Source organism: Geotrypetes seraphini, chromosome 5, assembly GCF_902459505.1.
Source record: "Geotrypetes seraphini chromosome 5, aGeoSer1.1, whole genome shotgun sequence".
NCBI classification, from domain to species: domain Eukaryota; kingdom Metazoa; phylum Chordata; class Amphibia; order Gymnophiona; family Dermophiidae; genus Geotrypetes; species Geotrypetes seraphini.
The window spans coordinates 4,567,173-4,587,031 of NC_047088.1; the positions used below are offsets into that span (position 1 = coordinate 4,567,173).

Sequence of the window (19,859 nt, forward strand, 5' to 3'; positions counted from 1 at the left end):
TTTGAAGAATCTGTCCCTCTCTACTCTCTCTATGCCCTTCATGATCTTATAAGTCTCTATCATATCCCCTCTTAGTCTCCTCTTCTCCAGGGAAAAGAGACCCAGCTTCTCCAATCTCTCAGCATATGACAGGTTTTCCATACCTTTTATCAGACGTGTCGCTCTCCTCTGAACCCTCTCAACTAACGCCATATCCTTCTTAAGGTACGGCGACCAATATTGGACGCAGTACTCCAAATGCGGGCGCACCATTGCCCGATACAACGGCAGGATAACCTCTTTCGTTCTGGCTGTAATACCCTTTTTAATTATACCAAGCAATCTATTTGCTCTCTTAGCGGCCGCTGCACACTGTGCCGTCGGCTTCATTGTCATGTCCACCAATACCCCCAAGTCCCTTTCCTGGGTACTCTTATTCAATAATATCCCTCCCATTGTATAGTTGTACCTTGAGTTACTGCTCCCCACATGTAATACCTTACATTTCTCAACGTTGAACTTCATCTGCCATCTCGTCGCCCAATCTTCTAGTTTGTTCAAGTCACTTTGCAATTTGTCACATTCCTCTGTAGTCCGAGCTCCATTAAATAGTTTAGTGTCATCCGCAAATTTTATTATCTCGCACTTCGTCCCTGTTTCTAGATTCATGAAAGGACTTTTCAATGTCAAACCTCCTCTCAAACCGCCTCCAGTAGTTTGGGATCTCAATGTTGTTCTTGCTCAATTGATGAAGCCTCCTTTTGAACAAATGCATATGACTCATCTGAAATCTCTCACTTGGAAAGTGGTATTTCTCATTGCCCTAGTCAGTGAGCTGCAAGTTTTAGTTGTTGATCCACCTTTCACAGTTTTCCATCATGACAATGTGGTCCTTCGTATTCATCCTAAATTCTTACCTAAAGTGGTTGCAGAATTTCATCTCAATCAGTCCATTGTACTGCCAAGTGTTTTTTCAAGACCTCATTCTCATCCTGGAGAATCAGCTCTTCATACCCTGGACTGTAAACGTACTTTGGCCTTCTACTTGGAATGCAGCAAACCATACAGATCTGCTCTTCAACTTTTTGTCTCATTCGATCCAAACAAGTTGGGACATCCAATTTCTAAATGAACCATCTCCAACTGGATGGCTGCTTGTATCTCTTTCTGCTATACCCAGGCTGGACTGCATCTACAGAGTCGAGTCAAAGCCCACAAAGTCGAAGCCATGGCGGCTTCAGTAGCTTTCCTAAGATCCACTTCTATTGAGGAAATTTGCAAAGCTGCCACCTGGTCCTCGGTTCATACTTTCACATCTCATTATTGTCTGGATGTTTTTTCCAGACGGGATGGCCATTTTGGCCAGAGAGTATAACAAAATTTATTCTCCTAAATTGCCAACACTCCCACCATCCCATCCTGGTTAGCTTGGAGGTCACCCACATGTTAGAATAGGCTGCCTGCTTGTCCTGGGATAAAGCACAGTTACTTACCGTAACAGGTGTTATCCAGGGACAGCAGGCAGCTATTCTCACAACCCACCCACCTCCCCTGGTTGGCTTCTCTGCTAGCTATCTGAACTGAGGAGACGCGCCCTGTGCTGGGTGGGAAGACACTTGCGCATGCGCGGTGTGGCAGTCTCGAAACTTCTGAGTTTTCTACAAGCAAGTCTGCTTGCGAGGCTGTCCGCATCCGGGCTCCGTGGATGACGTCAGCCACATGTGAGAATAGTTGCCTGCTGTTCCAGGATGACACCTATTACGGTAAGTAACTGTGCTATATGTTCCAGCATAACTCTGAAACGCATGGACAGATTTCAACAAAACTTGGTATACATATGACATACTATTTGTGGAAAAATATTGTGGGGCTGGGAAAGGGTGACATATAAAAATTTTCAAAAACAATATTTTAGTGTCTACCCCATAGTTTTCAGGTTCGCTGAGATGAATACTCAGCATAACTCTGAAATGCATGGAGAGATTTCAACCAAACTTGGTACACATATGACTTACTATCTGGGGGAAAATACTGTGGGGGTAGGAAGGGGGGTGACATGTAAAAATTGATCCGATACCGGAAGATTAGGATAAATAAATATCCAGGCAACGCTGGGTGATCAGCTAGTTTCTTATGAAACAAACAAGTAAATGTTCTGTATACATGTACAAAGACTGCTTCTTTAAATGCCAGTTGTTTAAATTTAAATAAAAATTAATAATTCTTAAATACACTTTTCTTTTTTCAGAAGGACTTAACCACAGATTTAAAAATGGAAGGGAACTCTTGTTTCTTGGAGCTAAAAGGTAAACTTTGTTAGTGTGTACCAGTCAGATGTTTTAGTGCTGTCCTGGTATTATGCTCTTCAGTCTTGGTTCCTATAATACAGTGGTACCTTGGTTTACGAGCATAATTCGTTCCAGAAGCATGCTCATAATCCAAAGTGCTTATATATCAAAGCAACTTTCCCCATATAAGATAATGGAAACAACAAACTACAGTGGTACCTTGGTTTACGAGTGCACCGGTTTGCGAGTGTTTTGCAAGACAAGCAAAACATTTGCAAAATCGGTGCCTCGGAAACCGAGCATGGCTCGATTTACGAGCACCCCCCCCCGCAATCCGGCACTCCCCCTGTGATCCCGCACCCCCCCTGCCTCGAACCGGCACCCCCCTGCCACGATCCGACCCCCCTGCCACGATTGTGCACCTCCCCGACACGATCCGACATCCCCCCAACACAATTGGGCACCCCCTCGCCGCTTCTTACCCTCATCTGGGCACTCTTAAAGATCGGCCTACTCGTCTGCTGGGCCTTGAACATCTGAGCATGCTCAAGGCCTGCGAGTTCACGCTCATGTTCAGAACGTGAACTCGCAGGCCTTGAGCATGCTCAGATGCTCAAGGCCCAGCAGACGAGTAGGCCGATCTTCAAGAGTGCCCAGATGAGGGTAAGAAGCGGCGGGGGGGGGTGCCCAATTGTGTCGGGGGGGATGTCGGATCGTGTCGGAGGGGTGCACAATCGTGTCGTGGGGATTCGGATCGTGGCGGGGGGGGTTGGATCGTGGTGGGGGGGGTGCCGGATCGCAGGGGGGGGCCTTCGAGAGGAGCAATGCCGGTTCTCGGGGGGGGAGGGGAAACGCATCAAAGCGAGTTTCCATTATTTCCTATGGGGAAACTCGCTTTGATAAACGAGCATTTTGGATTACTAGCATGCTCCTGGAACGGATTATGCTCATAATCCAAGGTACCACTGTATTTAGTGGAGCTCGGACTAAAGAGGACTGTGAAGAATTGCAAAGGGACCTTGAACAAACTAGGGGAATGGGCGACGAGATGGCAGATGACGTTCAACGTTGAGAAATGTAAAATATTACATGTGGGAAACAGAAACCCGAGATACAACTAAACGATGGGAGGGATGTTATTAAATGGGACTTGGGGGTAATGGTGGACATGACAATGAAGCCGACAGCACAGTGCGCAACAGCCGCTAACAAGGCAAACAGAATGCTAGGCATAATCAAGAAGGGTATTACAACCAAAACGAAAAAAGTTATCCTGCCATTGTATTGGGCGATGGTGCGTCCACATCTGGAGTACTGCGTCCAATATTGGTCGCTGTACCTTAAGAAGGACATGGCGTTACTCGAGAGGGTTCAGAGGAGAGCGATGCGTCTGATAAAGGGGATGGAAAACCTTCCATACGCGGAGAGATTGGAGAAACTGGGTCTCTTTTCCCTGGAGAAGAGGAGACTTAGAGGGGATATGATAGAGACTTACAAGATCATGAAGGGCATAGAGAGAGTAGAGAGGGACAGATTCTTCAAACTTTCGAATAATATAAGAACAAGAGGGCATTCAGAAAAGTTGAAAGGAGACAGATTCAAAACGAATGCTAGGAATTCTTCTTTACCCAACGTGTGGTGGACACCTGGAATGCGCTTCCAGAGGGCGTAATAGGGCAGAGTACAGTACTGGGGTTCAAGAAAGGATTGGACAGTTTCCTGCTGGAATAGGGGATAGAGGGGTATAGATAGAGGATTACTGCACAGGTCCTGGACCTGTTGGGCCGCCACGTGAGCAGACTGCTGGCCACGATGGACCTCAGGTCTGACCCAGCAGAGGCATTGCTTATGTTCTTAAAAACGTTTCGTTCCACAACCCATTGTAAGGTTAACTGCTCCTGTGTGGCGCGGTGGTTGGAGCTACAGCCTCCACCCTGGGGTTGTGGGTTCAAACCCCGTGCTGCTCCTTGTGACCCTGGGCAAGTCACTCAGTCCTCCATAACCCCAGGTACGTTAGATAGACTGTGAGCCCGCCGGGACAGATAGGGAAAATGCTTGAGTACCTGATTGTAAAAACCGCTTAGATAACCTTGATAGGCGGTATATAAAAAACCTAATAAACTTGAAACTCCTACCATTCTGTCTTGGGTCATCATTTCCTCGTCTGCCCCCCCCCCCCCAGTCCCGCTCCATCGCGCTCTGATAGGATTTCCTCTGGAATGAAACCCATATTCTGCATGCCCATTCTCTGCCTCTAATCACAACACCCAACTTCACCCCCAAGCCCGTGGGAGCAGTGATCACCTCGTGCACTTACTGTCTTTATTAGCCATTCTCTCATGCGCCATCTCAGGCCTTTGTTCCCTCTCCTTCCCGGCAGGATCCATCCGACGCCAAGGGCTGGGGAACGACAAGCCAGCCCCAATCGGTCTTCTTCCCGGAAGGATCCATCCGACGCTAGCGGCGGGGGAACGACAAGCCGGTCCCAGTCGGTCTTCTTCCTGGCTCAAACGTAGGTTGGTCTGGCGTCCCCTTCCCAGATCCCTGTTCCCACGGTTACCAAGGCCTCTTCTCACCCAGACCCAACCAAAAAGGTGGCGGCCTGGCACTACTCTACAAATCTTTCTTTGACGTCCAGCTCCTTGAAAAAGGCAGCCACCCCTCACTAGAATATATGCTAGCCTCAGTCAATGATGAACTCCGCCCTCAGCCACTGGGTATCTTGCTACTATACCGCCCTCCTACCCCTTGGATCAAGTCCTCTGATCTAGTCCTCGAAACCATAACAAACGCCTTCCTTAAATTTCAAAGATTACTGATCATTGGGGATATTAATCTCCACCTTGACGATATCACCAGCAAGGACGCGATTGAATTTAACAACTTCCTCTCCTCTCTAGGTTTCCCCCCCCCCTGCTCCCTCTCCAACCCATGAAAAAGGGCACACACTAGATTTCATCAGTTTCCTCGATCTTACCTCTTACAAAACTTCAGCCGATGACGCTCGTTGGGAACATGTCCCTTGGTCTGACCACTTCTTAGGGGCTTTCTCTCTCCCTATTTTCATGTCGCATCTTGGGGCCCCATCCTGTTCCCCCAACTCCATTACCTTCCGCAAAAAAATTATGAGCGATCTGTTCTGGTCCAATTTCCTTAAACATCTCTCCTCCGTTCCCAAGCCCGCAGATTCAGAAACCAATTGGCACAACTGGATCGCCTTCTCTGAATCCACCTACCACTCTCTTGCTCCATTATCCACTAAAACCATCTCCTACCCCCGTAAGGCCCCCTGGTACCTTCCATTTCACAGAGAACTGAAGCAGAAATGTCGAGCTTTGGAGCGCAAATGGAAAAAATCAAACTCCCTGACAGACAGACAGACCTGGAGGGTCAATATTAAGCTCTACAATACAATATTAAAAAAGCTAGGAAGAACTACTATGGAGACAAGATCTCCAGATCCAACAACCAGAACAGTGCATTGTTTAACATCTGGCGCTCCTTAACCTCCAAAAACGACTCCACCCCGCCCCCCTCTTCTCCGTCAGCTGATGTTCTAGCAAAATTCTTCTATGAAAAGGTTACTTCTCTAAGATGCTCCTTCCCGCCTACAGTCTCCTACAACTCCCTGGTGCCCACCGATTCCATCCCTACACTACCTATCTCCAACCCCATCCCAGCTGACAGATCTTGGACTACCTTTGAGCTCATCTCCGAATCGCAGGTCCTTAAACTCTGCCTCAAACTAAAAACTTGTACCTGTTCCTTGGACCAATTCCCCTCCTACCTATTTGAGAAAATTCCCACACAGGCCATCGCATCTCTCACCAAACTTATAAACTCTGCCCTTCTATCGGGCCTATTCTCTTCTGAAATGGGACACATTGCTCTGACCCCACTACTGAAAAAATCTGATCTAGACCCCTCCACCCCATCCAGCTATCGTCTAATAGCAAATATCCCTCTCCTAACCAAGATGCTAGAGTCTATCGTATCTTCCCAACTCTCGTCCTACTTAGAAAGATTCTCTATTCTACTTCCTTACCAATATGGATTCAAACCCAATTTCAGCACCAAATCCCTATTGGCCTCACTCATCTCTAAGGTTCAGCAACTTCATTCCCGTAATAAGTTCGCTGTTCTTCTTCAATTTGACCTTTCTGCTGCTTTTGACGTAGTCCATCATGATATTCTAGTTTCCAACTCTCCGAGATAGGCATCAACTCCACAGTTCTAGACTGGTTCTCAAAATTCTTACGTTCCCGTTCTTACACCGTTAACATGAACGGCACCTCATCCTCCCCCTGGAAACCGACATGTGGAGTCCCGCAAGGTTCACCTCTTTCTCCTTTTCTTTTCAATATCTATATATCCTCTCTGAAACTCCAACTATCCCCCCTTGAAACACTTTACATTTACTCTGATGACATCCTTGTCCTCCTCGAGACCGACTCAAACCTCACTAACCTCTCCGAGAACATATCCTCATGTATATCGAACCTCCAAAACTGGGCCCTCACTGTACAAATGAAACTAAACGAGTCCAAAACAAAACTACTTTGGCTCGGTCCAATATTAGACCATTTACCCACCTCCATCCCACTGTCCTCCGGCCCCACACTACAGCTTGAGTTCTCAAACAAAGTTCTGGGCATCATCGTGGACTCCTCACTATCCTTCAATGACCATCTCCACTCCCTGGTAAAAAAAATGCTTCTTTAGCCTTCATATGCTGAGGAAAGTGAGATCCTGTTTCCTTCAAAAACACTTCGCCGTCCTTGTACAATCCATCATACTCTCCAGATTAGACTATTGCAACTCTATCTACTTAAGCCTAACTAAGAAAAGCCTCCACAGACTCCAGCAGATTCAGAATGCTGCGGCTAAGCTTATTTTCGCAAAAAGTAAATTTGATCACGTCTCACCACTTCTGTCCAAGCTTCACTGGCTTCCAATAATCTCCAGGGTCCACTTCAAATGTGCCTGCCTAACCCTCAAGATCCTTCACGGCATTCTTCCTACCGTTATTCCATTATCTTGGAATTCCTCTAATCCCAATTCCACCAGATCATCCCAAAAATTAAAACTTTCCTTACCGTCTATAAAAGGTATATCCCATGCTGGAAAACTAGGGACATCCCTCCCCTTTAGAATTACCGAACTCTGGAACAACCTTACATTCCCTCTTCGAAATTCGAGTTCCCTCCAACTCTTCCGAAAACATCTGAAAACTTGACTTTTCTCAAAAATATAACACCTCCCCCCTCTCTGATACCCTAAAATCCTCTATTCCTCCTTACTCTTAATCCACAACCATCCTTTGGAGTTCCATTCTATCTTAATCTTGTAAACCGTGCCGAGCTCCACAATCGTGGAGAAGATGCGGTATACAAACCTAAGGTTTAGTTTAGTTTAGCTGATTTGAGCCACTTTCAACCCACACCACTGTCTGGTACGCCTCGACTGCGCATGCACCCGTAGAGCCAACATCCAGGGACAGATGCTCTCTACCAATCTGAGGCCACCGAAAAGAAGGGCGTGAGAATTTGAAGGCGGGCTTCAAAGGGAAGGTGAGGGGAAAGCGCGCATGCGACTTTTCTTTAGTTTACTTTACCTCGTTGGGAAATTCGGCGCATGCGTCTTTTAACTCTTCTCTGGTTTGGAGGACTCGTTTACCGAGGCAATGCTCATTTTGTGAATCACAGTTTCGCAAACTGCGTTATTCGCAAACCGAGGTTTGACTGTAATGTAGTACAATAAACGCCATAGCCACTGCTTCTACAGTATATTGTTATAATTTTAACATCAACAGGTATTTCATACAGTAGCCAGGTGTTTCATACAGTAGCTTTAGTCTTGATCCACTTCTCCTCCTGAGGGCTCTTCATCTTCGAAATCCACATCTTTTTCAAAATTCATATTTGATACGAGTAAGGCTCTTCAAATTGATCTTCAATCAGAGTCTAAGTATACTCCTGAATATCTGGCTGAGATGGAATTGCCCCATCCACCAAATGACACCATGAGACTTCCCATGAATCCTGTTTTGAAGCAAACTTTCCTGAGAAATCATGAGACTCCTTATTCCATTCTGGCTATACCCTCAAAAATGGAATCTCATTACGTACAGTTCCTTGTAAAGGGTTTGAGAAGCCGCAATTGTCTCACCAATCTTTGGTGGTAGAGTCATCTCTCAAAAAATCTAATCCCACCAAAGTCTATGCTGCAGTCCCTCCAGGCAGAGAAGGACGGACAATGGATAAATTTGGACGCCGTCTGTATCAAAATTCCATGATGTCAAACAGGATTTTGAATTACATAAAGACCATGCCCTACTTCTTCTCCGACTTACCTGAGCAGCGGTTACCTGAGTTTCAACAGCGCCACCATAATCTATCACAAATACGTCTTTTTATGCTCCAAGCGTCTGTCAGAGCATGAGCAGTCCTTTGCCTCTTTGATTCGACCTAAACCTAAGCCTCCAGCTTCTAAGCCTTATAGGCCACCTCCACGTCGTTATCCACAGAAATCGACTCCGGCTTTCTGCAGGCCTCCACCCAGAAACAGCCACAGCAGAAAACAAAAAACAAAAAACCCCAGACTCCCGCTGTAGCTAAGTTTGCACAGTCTTTTTGACAATTTAGATCTGAGCATAACATTCATCTTTATCCATCAGTCTTCTGTCACCCCATAGGAGGTCGTCTCCATCACTTTTACTAACAGTGGGAGCAGATTATATCAGACCTCTGGGTTCTCACCATCATCAGAGAAGGTTACTCGCTCCAATTTCTTCAAATTCCACCAGATCTCCCTCCAAAAGAGTTTCCTTCCAACATGTTGGAACTTCCCCTTCTTCTTCAGGAGGTTCAAGTTCTTCTTCACCTCCGTGACGTCCTGCGTGCTTGTACGTGGTGAGCGTGTTGTCGGGCAGTGGCTGACTTAGGAGAGGAGAGAGGTGAAGTCGCACATGCTCATTCAGGATGGCGGCCGGTTTAGATGGGAGCCGGGAGAGCGCTGACGGACGGCAGAGGCATCGCCGAAGCAGGAGGGCAGCCGCATGGGGACCCCGAGGCAAGGAAGGCACCACTTTCGAATCGCTGTGAAGCACCCGCAGGCAGATACTCACCCGTGGGCCACCATTGCAAACTTCAGTTGTGGAACGAATCTTCTGAGTTTGCATTAAAGCCTAAGGGGAACTTTGCTTTGCAAAACGAGCATTTTGGATTACGAGCATGATCCTGGAACGGATTATGCTCGTAAACCAAGGTACCACTGTATTAGTACTTTTAGTTTTTGGTCCTGTATTTGTATGGGGTTATCTGTGTTCTGGTAGGAATGAATATTGAGAAGCATACAGTGTGCTTTGTGTAGTTCAATTTTGTGATTAACCATTATGTGTTGTTAATACGATTATATTGTGTATTTGTATATATGAAAAATGAATGGAAAAAATGGTGTTACAATTAGTACTACTATGGGGGTAGGTTCTGGGGCAGAGATTGGGTGGCGATGGGCAGGGTCTGGCCCTGAGCATGGCGGGAACTAGACTACTAGCAAACAACGTCAAGAGAGGAATAGAGCAAGCTTTAAACTGAGAGGAAGGGGAAAGCCGACAGTCAACCAGGTGTTGATGATTCGGAAGACAGTATCCCGAAAGGATACTGAGTGGGGAAAGTGCAGGGAAGACATCAACAACGTCAAACAAGCAACGGAATACCGGCGGAGCCAGACAAATCAAGAAAGGAATAGGAGGAATCTACTACATGGGGAAGTCGATAAGGGGCAAGAAGAAGAAAATGAACGTAATGAAGAAACACACCACACCCCACAGGAGGAAGACAAGAGAGACAATAAAAAAAGTCTGCAGAACGAGAAGGGGACGGAAAGGATAATGAATCGCAAGGGAAACCAACAAGAAAACAAATCTATCGAGACTTAAACTGTATGTACACTAATGCAAGAAGCCTGATGAACAAAATGGGGGAACTAGAAACCAGGGCCAAAGATGAGAATCTAGACATCATAGCAATCACGGAAACATGGTGGAACGAGGACAACAAATGGGACACAGCACTACCAGGGTACAAGCTGTACCAAAGAGACAGGACACATCAGAAAGGAGGAGGAATAGCACTTTACGTATCGGATACAATTCAATTGATCGGAGTGGACACACCAACAACTAATGGCCAACTGGAATCAATATGGGTTAAAATACCAGGAAGAAAGGGAACCGAGATAAAGATGGGGCTGTACTACCGCCCACCCGGGCAAACAGAAGCAATAGATGAAGAACTGAGAGCCGAGTTGAGGCGAGAATGTAAAAACGCAAACACCATAGTTATGGGAGATTTCAACTACCCAGGGATAGACTGGAGTCATGGAGTTTCCAATTGTTCAAAGGAATTGGAGTTCCTAGAGGCTGTAGGGGACTGCTACTTGGAACAGCTCGTCAAAGAACCAACGAGAGGGGCAGCTATTCTGGATTTAATCCTCAACGGGCTGAGAGGATCTGCCCAAGAAGTGGAAGTAGCGGGACCTTTAGGGAACAGTGACCACAACACGATCCAATTCAAAGTGGAACTAAGTATGCCAAAGGGGAGGAGAACCACTGTAACAATGTTCAACTTCAGGAAAGGGAACTATGATGCCATGAGATACATGGTAAAGAGAAAACTCAAGAACTGTTCCAGAAAGGCACAGACGGTGGACCAAGCCTGGACCTTATTCAAGGACACGGTGAACGAGGCGCAAAACCGGTATATACCCAGATTTAGAAAAGGGTGCAGAAAGAATCAAGCAAAAGACCCAGCATGGTTAACAAAAGAAGTTAAGAAGGTGGTAGAAGATAATAAAAAATCCTTCAGGACGTGGAAAAAGGATAAAACCGTGGAAAATTGGAAAGAGCACAGGAAGCACCAAAAAGAATGTCACCGCGTAGTCATAAGAACATAAGAACATAAGCAGTGCCTCCGCCGGGTCAGACCATAGGTCCATCCTGCCCAGCAGTCCGCTCTCGCGGCGGCCCAAACAGGTCACGACCTGTCTGAATAACCAGAAGGGGCCCCCTTGCCACCTTGGTTTCCCATTGAAGTCCTATCTTCCCATCGAAGTCCTAATCCTCCGGTCTTGCACATTCACGACTTGGTTGGGTTTCCATACTTATTACCTGATTAGTTTTCTATACTTGTATTACATCCCAGCACCTCTCTCAGTATCCCACGATCCCTTTATCCCTCAGGAATCCGTCCAATCCCTATTTGAATCCCTGTACTGTACTCTGCCTGATTCCTCCGGTAGCGCATTCCAAGTGTCCACGACCCTTTGGGTGAAAAAAAACTTCCTTGCATTTGTTTTGAACCTATCTCCCTTCAGTTTCTCTGAATGCCCCCTCGTACCTGTTGTCCCCTTCAGTCCGAAGAATCTGTCCCTATCCACCCTCTCTATGCCCCTCATGATCTTGAAGGTCTCTATCATATCTCCCCTGAGCCTCCTCTTTTCCAGAGAGAAGAGCCCCAGCCTATCCAACCTCTCGGCGTATGGGCAGTGTTCCAGCCCTTTTACCAGTTTTGTTGCTCTCCTTTGGACTCTCTCAAGTACCGCCATGTCCTTCTTGAGGTGTGGCGACCAATACTGAACGCAGTATTCCAGATGTGGACGCACCATCGCTCGATACAATGGCATGATGACTTCCCACGTCCTGGTTGTTATGCCCCTCTTTATGATGCCCAGCATCCTGTTGGCTTTTTTCGAGGCTGCTGCGCACTGTGCAGATGGCTTCAGTGATGCATCCACCAGCACACCCAGAACAGCAAAGAGAGAATATGAAGAGAAGCTTGCAAAGGAGGCACGGAACTTTAAACCTTTCTTTCGATATGTGAAAGGGAAACAGCCGACGAGGGAGGAGGTGGGACCCCTGGATGAGGGGGATAGGAAAGGAGTGGTAAAGGAGGAAAAGGAAGTGGCAGACAGATTAAACATGTTCTTCTCGTCGGTCTTCATGAAAGAGGACACATCCAATGTTCCGGAACCGGAAAAATTCTTCAAGGGGAACCAAGAGGAAAAATTATCGTGCATGGAGGTAAGCCTCGAAGACGTACTCAAACAGATAGATAGGCTAAAAACTGACAAATCCCCGGGCCCGGACGGAATTCACCTAAGAATGCTAAAAGAACTTAGAAACGAAATAGCGGAGTTACTGCAGCAGATTTGCAACCTATCCCTGAAAACAGGGGTAATACCGGAAGACTGGAGGATAGCAAATGTTACACCTATCTTCAAGAAGGGATCCAGAGGCGACCTGGGGAATTATAGACCGGTCAGCTTAACCTCAGTTCCGGGGAAGATGGCTGAATCATTGATCAAGAACAGTATCAGTGAGCACATAGAAAAAAATAAGCTGATGAGAACAAGCCAGCATGGTTTCTGTACTGGAAGATCTTGCCAAACAAACCTGCTGCACTTCTTCGAGGGGATAAGCGAACATTTGGACAAAGGTGACCCCATAGACATAGTATACCTAGACTTCCAGAAAGCCTTGACAAGGTACCTCATGAGCGCCTTCTAAGGAAACTGTGGAACCACGGGGTGGAAGGGAACATACACAGATGGATCAGAAACTGGCTGGCAAACAGGAAACAGAGGGTAGGAGTAAAGGGACATTATTCTGACTGGAAAGGGGTCACAAGTGGTGTCCCACAAGGGTCAGTGCTGGGACCACTGCTATTCAATATATTTATTAATGACTTGAAAACAGGGACAAAGTGTGAAGTTATAAAATTCGCGGATGACACAAAACTCTCCGGTAAGGTTAGATCTGTAGAGGAATGTAAAGAACTCCAAAGGGACCTGGACAAGCTGAGTGAGTGGGCAGATAAATGGCAGATGAGCTTTAATGTGGAGAAATATAAAGTTATGCACATAGGGAAAGGGAACCTGATTTACAGCTACACGATGGGGGGATGACATTGGGAAAAGGCAACCTAGAAAAGGACTTGGGGGTTTTGGTGGATAAAACAATGAAACCGGCAGCACAATGCGAAGCGGCCTCAAAAAAGGCGAACAGAATGTTGGGCATTATCAAAAAAGGTATCACTACCAGAACCAAGGAAGTTATCCTCCCGCTGTACAGGGCAATGGTGCGACCGCATCTGGAGTACTGCGTCCAGTACTGGTCGCCGTACCTAAAGAAAGATATGGCGATACTCGAGAGGGTCCAGAGAAGAGCAACAAAAATGATAAAGGGCATGGAAAACCTCTCGTATGCTGAGAGGCTGGAGAAGCTGGGGCTCTTTTCCCTGGAAAAGTGGAGACTTAGAGGGGATATGATAGAAACTTATAAGATAATGAAGGGTATAGTGAAGGTAGAGAGAGACAGATTCTTCAGACTAGCGGGGGCAACAAAAACTAGAGGGCACTCAAAAAAATTGAAAGGAGATAGGTTCATAACAAATGCTAGGAAGTTCTTCTTCACCCAGAGGGTGGTGGACACCTGGAATGCGCTTCCAGAGGGGGTGGTTGAGCAGGGTATGGTTTTGGATTTCAAAAAGGGATTGGACGAGTTCCTGAAGGGTAAGGGAATCCAGGGGTACAATTAGAGGGTTACTATACAAGACAAAATGCTCTTGAGTAATAGATCACTACAGGTCATTGACCTGGGGGGCCGCCGCGGGAGCGGACTGCTGGGCATGATGGACCTATGGTCTGACTCGGCAGAGGCAATGCTTATGTGCTTATGACTTGGCCTAGTGTTCTTCATATTGAATCAATTTTTATTTTCCAACAAAAAATCCAATCAACAAACACCAATATCCTAAAAACAATAAAAAAAAAACAAATACAAAGCATCCTGATCAAACAATCCCCACTGTCACCCAGCCCACCCCTAACCCCCTGGACCAGAAACAAAGAGAAACCAAAAGGCAGTAGGCTTGGACTGTTATAGCCCACTGTCAAGAAATTATATTGAAACCCAACACCCCCCCAAAAAAAAAAAAAAAAAAATAAATATATATATATATATAAATAATAAAAATTTTCCACATCCTCCCACGCACCTCTGGCGCCCCTGCGAGAACAGTATAGAGAGCTCCAGCCCTAGAGTGGTTACAAAGTATTCAAAATGTCACTCTGTGCCCTTGGTGATAGAGATTGGAGATAAGAGTCCCAAATCTGAAGAAATTATCGTTTACGTCGCAAGCTGTGACATACATCCCTCCGTTCCAACAGCAGCAGGGCATGCAAACGATTCCTCCAAGCCCAAAAGGAGGGTAAAGTATCACCAATCCAGACAGAAAGAATCACCTTCTTTCCCAAAACACCTACCCGCCGCATAAACTGACGCTGACCCCGACTAGGTAAACAAAAGGCTTCATATTTATCCAGCAAGAGACTGGCCGCAGAAAGAGGAAGCGTACAACCCAAAACACCCTCCACGTAAAACAAGACCTGCTTCCAAAAACGTTTAATTTTCACGCAGGACCAAAAAGCGTGGATAAATGACTGGGGCTAAAGAAGACACGTAGGGCATAGAGTTGAATCTGCATAACCCGAAATACATAACTGATGCCTTGTAAAATAGCCACGACGAATTACCCGAAATTGACATTCACGCAGATATGCATTAACCAAGACCCAGTGATCCGTTTAATCAAAGAAGGAAGATCCAAAGCATCACGCGCTATCCCCAGATCTTGACACCAACGCGTCTGTAACTCTGTACAATCTATCTGTCCCATAAGACTATGAAAGTCCTTATAGAGGCCAGAAACCATAAACCCAACCTCTACGTAGGGATCCAAAAGAGCTGTAAACCTGTCTTCAATAGGAAAAGTTAACGTGTCCCGAGGGAGAAACCGAATATAATGATGAAGTTGCCGAAAGACAAGAAAGTCCCCAATGGAAAAAACACCAGACGCACAAAGATCAGTCCAAGATAGTGAAGAACCATCAGCCTTTAATATGTGGGTAAGCAAAGTGAGGTCCTGCTACGCTAATTTACGAAAACTAGCATTCTCTATTCCTGGATGGAATTGTAGATTCCCTTGGATAAGTAAATATCTAGTAATCAAATGGTTACTGTTCCACAATTTCAACACATAGGACCATATTATGCGCAAGGAGTTCAACAGCAAACTACCCTTAAATCGAGCAGGCAGTTCAGATCTAGGTGCCTGTATTAAAGAAAGGATATGCCATGGGGCAAAAAATTCCTTCTCATAGGGTTTAAGTGTAAAATCCTGACGATCTGAAAGCCACTCCCCAAGATATCGCATCAAACAGGCAGCATTATACAGCCTAAAAGGCAGTATCCCCAGCCCCCCCACCTGCCCAAAGGCCAAACAGGTAACGCAAAGCCACCCGTGGCCTCCTTCCCCCCCCCAACAAAAACGAGAAAGCATAGAATGTATTTTGGTAATGTCCTTTTTCAAAAGCCACAAAGGTCCTGGACCTGATGGGCCGCCGCATGAGCGGACTGCTGGGCACGATGGACCTCAGGTCTGACCCGGCAGAGGCATTGCTTATGTTCTTATGTTCTTATGAAACAACTGCAAGGTATAAAGCCATTTAGGAAAGTGGACCATGTTAAATAAATTAATCCTGCCTTGTAAGGACAAAGGAAGAGGAGACCAACGGGTCAAACACTCTGCTGAATAATGCAACAAGGAATCGATGTTAGCCCGATATAACGCAGATGTAGTAGTTGTCAATTGGATCCCTATATAGCAGAAAGAGTTGGAGGCCCATTGAAGAGGAAAAGGCCCAGGCCAAGATTCCTGCAATTGCCGGGAAGTGGCCAAAGCAAGAGATTTATCAAGATTAAGCTTAAAACCAGAAAAATCCCCATATTTCATAAAAGTGGCCATCAGATTCGGAAGGGACACAGTAGGATCCGAAAGATGGCCTAAAGCAAAAGCTGAAATCTTGAACTCCGAAGAGCCTATTCGAATTCCCGGGATAGCCTCATTAAGAAGAACATCACGAATCAAGGGGTCCAATGACAGAGCAAACAACAATGGGGAAAGGGGACAGCCCTGACGCGTTCCATGACATATAGGGAACAAGGGAGAACAGAGTCCATTGGCCCAAATAAAAGCCTGGGGGGAACGATACAGAACCTGAACCGCATCTTGAAAAAAACCCTGAATACCATAGCGATCTAGAACTGCAAACAAAAAGTTCCAAGAGATCCGATCAAAGGCCTTTTTAGCGTCAAAACTGACCAGGAGAGAAGACAGGTGAATCAGTTCCAAGTATTCCAACGATGCCAAGATAGATTTAATATTTCGAACACTAGTGCGGCCCTGCTATCAAATCAGGAAGGACGCAAGCCAACCGATTAGCCAAAACCTTGGCAAACAGTTTGGCTTCCACAGGCAGCAACGATATAGGGCGATACAACGAAGAGAGGTCAGCCTCCCTGTGTGGTTTCAACAACACTACGATTTGAGCAATAGTAAGGGATTCTGGAAAGCTACTGCGTTGAATAGCCGCAGAAAAAGCATCCGCTAAAACAGGCGCCACCATGGGTTGAAGAAGTTTATAAAATTCCATCCGGAAGCCATTCGGCCCTGGAGCCTTCAACAATGACCCAGTCTGCATGACTCCCGCCACCTCTTCAGCAGTAATCGGGGCATTGAGTGTAGCCACGACCCGGTCTGATAAACACGGGAGAGGAAGGCCATCCAAGTGGACCGAACCCTCCAATAAATCAGGTGGGTGCTCATATAGCTTCTTATATCTTATAGTTGTCAAAGAATACCGCATTAATCTCGGCGTCCGTCCGGGCCATGACACCTCCAGCTGAGCGAAGTTGTAATATAGGAGTACACCCAGTAGAGCGACGCACCACTCTTGCCAAAAGCTTCCCTCGCTGGTTCCCATGACAGAAAAATTTATATCTATAGTAATCCAGCGATTTGGTAGCTCTATCATGTAATAGTTCCTGAAGCATACACTGGGAGGTCACAAATTGCGAGCGGATGGAAGGAGTATGGGACTGACCATAAAGCCGATGAAGTTCACCAACCCGCCGCTCCAAACAAAAGATCTCTCGGTCCCAAGCCCGACAAATATGACTGGAATATGCCAAGATTTCTCTGCGGAGCACCGCCTTAGCTGCCTCCCAATAGAGAGTGGGATCTTCCCGATGTGCAATATTATGAAGTTGGTAGTCAGACCATTTCCTAAGCAGGAACTCCTTAAATTTAGGATATGTATACAGGGAAAGCGGAAACTGCCAACGGAAGGAACCTGGGGAAGAGGCGTCCAGATGCAGAGTTAACAAAAGCATGGTATGATCAGAAACATCAAATGACCCAATCGTGACAGATTCTATCTGGGAAAACAGTGAACGGGAGGGTAGCCAGTAATCGATGCGAGACATAGAGGCACGAGTCCTAGAAACATGAGTATAATCGCGTTCACCTGGATGAAGCGTCCGCCAAATATCAATAACATCTAAAGAAGAGCAAAGTAAAGAGATACCCTTAGTAGAGTTCAGACAATCCTAAGGAGCAGGAAGCGATTTATCCAATAAAGGATCATGAACACAATTGAAATCCCCCCCATAAGTAAGGGAACATCAGGATGTTGACCTAGGAGACGAATAAGTACAGAGAAAAACCAAGAGTCATAAGCATTAGGGACATAAACATTACAAAGGATCAAAGAATGATGATTAAGAACCACCTTGGCAATAAGATATCTACCCCTCGGATCACCCATTGTTGCTGAACAGTACATGTGAGCCCCTTCCTAAGCAGGATCAGAACCCCTGCCTTGTGTTTCTCAGCCGGTGCCCCCAAGTGTTGACCCACTCACCATGTTTGAAGTTTGGCATGCTCTGCCGATGACAGGTGTGTCTCTTGTAAAAATACAAGCTCAGCTCTCTGATGATGTAGGGCTCTCAATATCTTATGCCGTTTAATAGGTGAAGTGACTCCATTAACATTCCAGGATACACACCTAAGAGCCATCAAACGAAAAAAAAAATTTGCTAAGAGAAGTCAAAGTATCAAAATTGTAACGGACAACAAGGTCGTCCCAGCCAGTGACCTGTTCCCACACCATCAATCCAGGGCTGAGCTTCCACCAAAACCAAAAAGCCAAACATGAGGGCACCAGGTACGTGAGAGGAAAAGAAAAAAAAAACCAAAAACCAGCAACCGCCCACCCAACCCTCCCCCCCAATCCCATCCCAACAACCCCCCACACCCTCCCCCTACCTGTCCCTCCCCATCCCTCATATGACCTACAAGTGGTCCAAGGGTCCTGTGGAGCAGCTCCCGTCCCCCCTCCTATGAAACATATACAAGCACATAACAACCCTCATAAAACCAAACCAGTACAGAAGTATTGGCTGAAGGCCTCAAGCTCAACAGGAGCAGACCATATTGGAACAACTTGCAATCCCATAATGAGTCCAATCAACAAGTATCAGTGTCCAGAAACAGTCCAGGCAACAAAGGTGGGCCACAACTAAATGCAATGGGAAGCCATTAAACAAAACAGCTCAATAGAACATTCAATCAAGCGGCCAAAATTCCCAACCCAGCACACAAGCATTCCCTCCCTTAAAACTACACAAGCACACAAGTCCCACATGTACACATCCCTTGTTCAAACATAACCACCCAACCCGAAAACAATGACCTCCCCACACCCAATATAGTACAAGAACAAAAAAAGAAAAGGATGTATGTCCCAAGAATATACCACAACTACCCCCACCAATAGAGCAATCACCCCCCCAGTCATCTGCACAATCCAGAAAACAAAAGAAAAAATTCCCAAATAGTCCAGAAAACTCCCACTGTCCCAGAAATCACTCCAAGGCCCACCATTCACCAAGACACTTCCCAAAAAGTGGTCAATGTTATTGCCAAGAGTATAGCCAGCTGATCAAGGATCCATATCTTGGGCCTGTAGAGACTGTACAAAATGGAGCGCCTCAAAAGCAACTGTGGAAAAACGGGTTTGACTAGCATGTCTCAGCCTAAGGTGTGCGGGATACAGCAACGCAAAGGGAATCCTCTTCTGGAACAGCTGGGAACACACCGGGGTGAATTCCTTCCGTTTGGCTAGCAAAGCAGGAGAGTAGTCTTGGAAACACAAAACCTTGGTGTTGTCATGCATTAGGGGACCCAAAGCTCGGACAGCCCGAAGGATCTCTTATGGGCCGAGTTCAACAACTTAAGGATTATCGTGCGGGCCCTAGAGCCAGGCTCCCTCAACGGGCCCAAGCGATGTGTGCATTCAATTCTCAGGGGATCTTGCGCCGTTGATAAATTCAGAGCACGCGGTATCCACGATTCCAGGAAAGAATGGAGCTCACCATCCTTCACAGTCTCTGGTAAGCCAACCAGCCGCAGGTTCCCCCATCGAGACCGATTCTCCAAATCGTCGATTTTTGATTCCATAGCCTTTAGTTGTGCTCGAAGGCGCTGATGATCCCCCTCACGTTGCTGTACTTGGTCCTCCAGGATAGCCAGATGTTGTTGATACGAGGAAAACTTGCCCAGCAAAGTTTCCAATTATGTATCCACCAAATCCAATTTGTCCACGATAGGTTGCAATTTCGTAGTGAGCGAG

General features: G+C 46.3%; 1 protein-coding gene across 1 annotated transcript in view; it reads left to right on the forward strand.

The window, feature by feature from the left end:
• The window catches only part of TEX11 (testis expressed 11), a 575,855-nt gene that overhangs the window by 12,266 nt on the left and 543,730 nt on the right, over positions 1-19,859 (forward strand). The window contains exon 2 of the mRNA XM_033944972.1: positions 2,228-2,285. Coding sequence (XP_033800863.1) covers positions 2,228-2,285 — 58 coding nt within the window. The remainder of the gene's footprint in view (positions 1-2,227; positions 2,286-19,859) is intronic.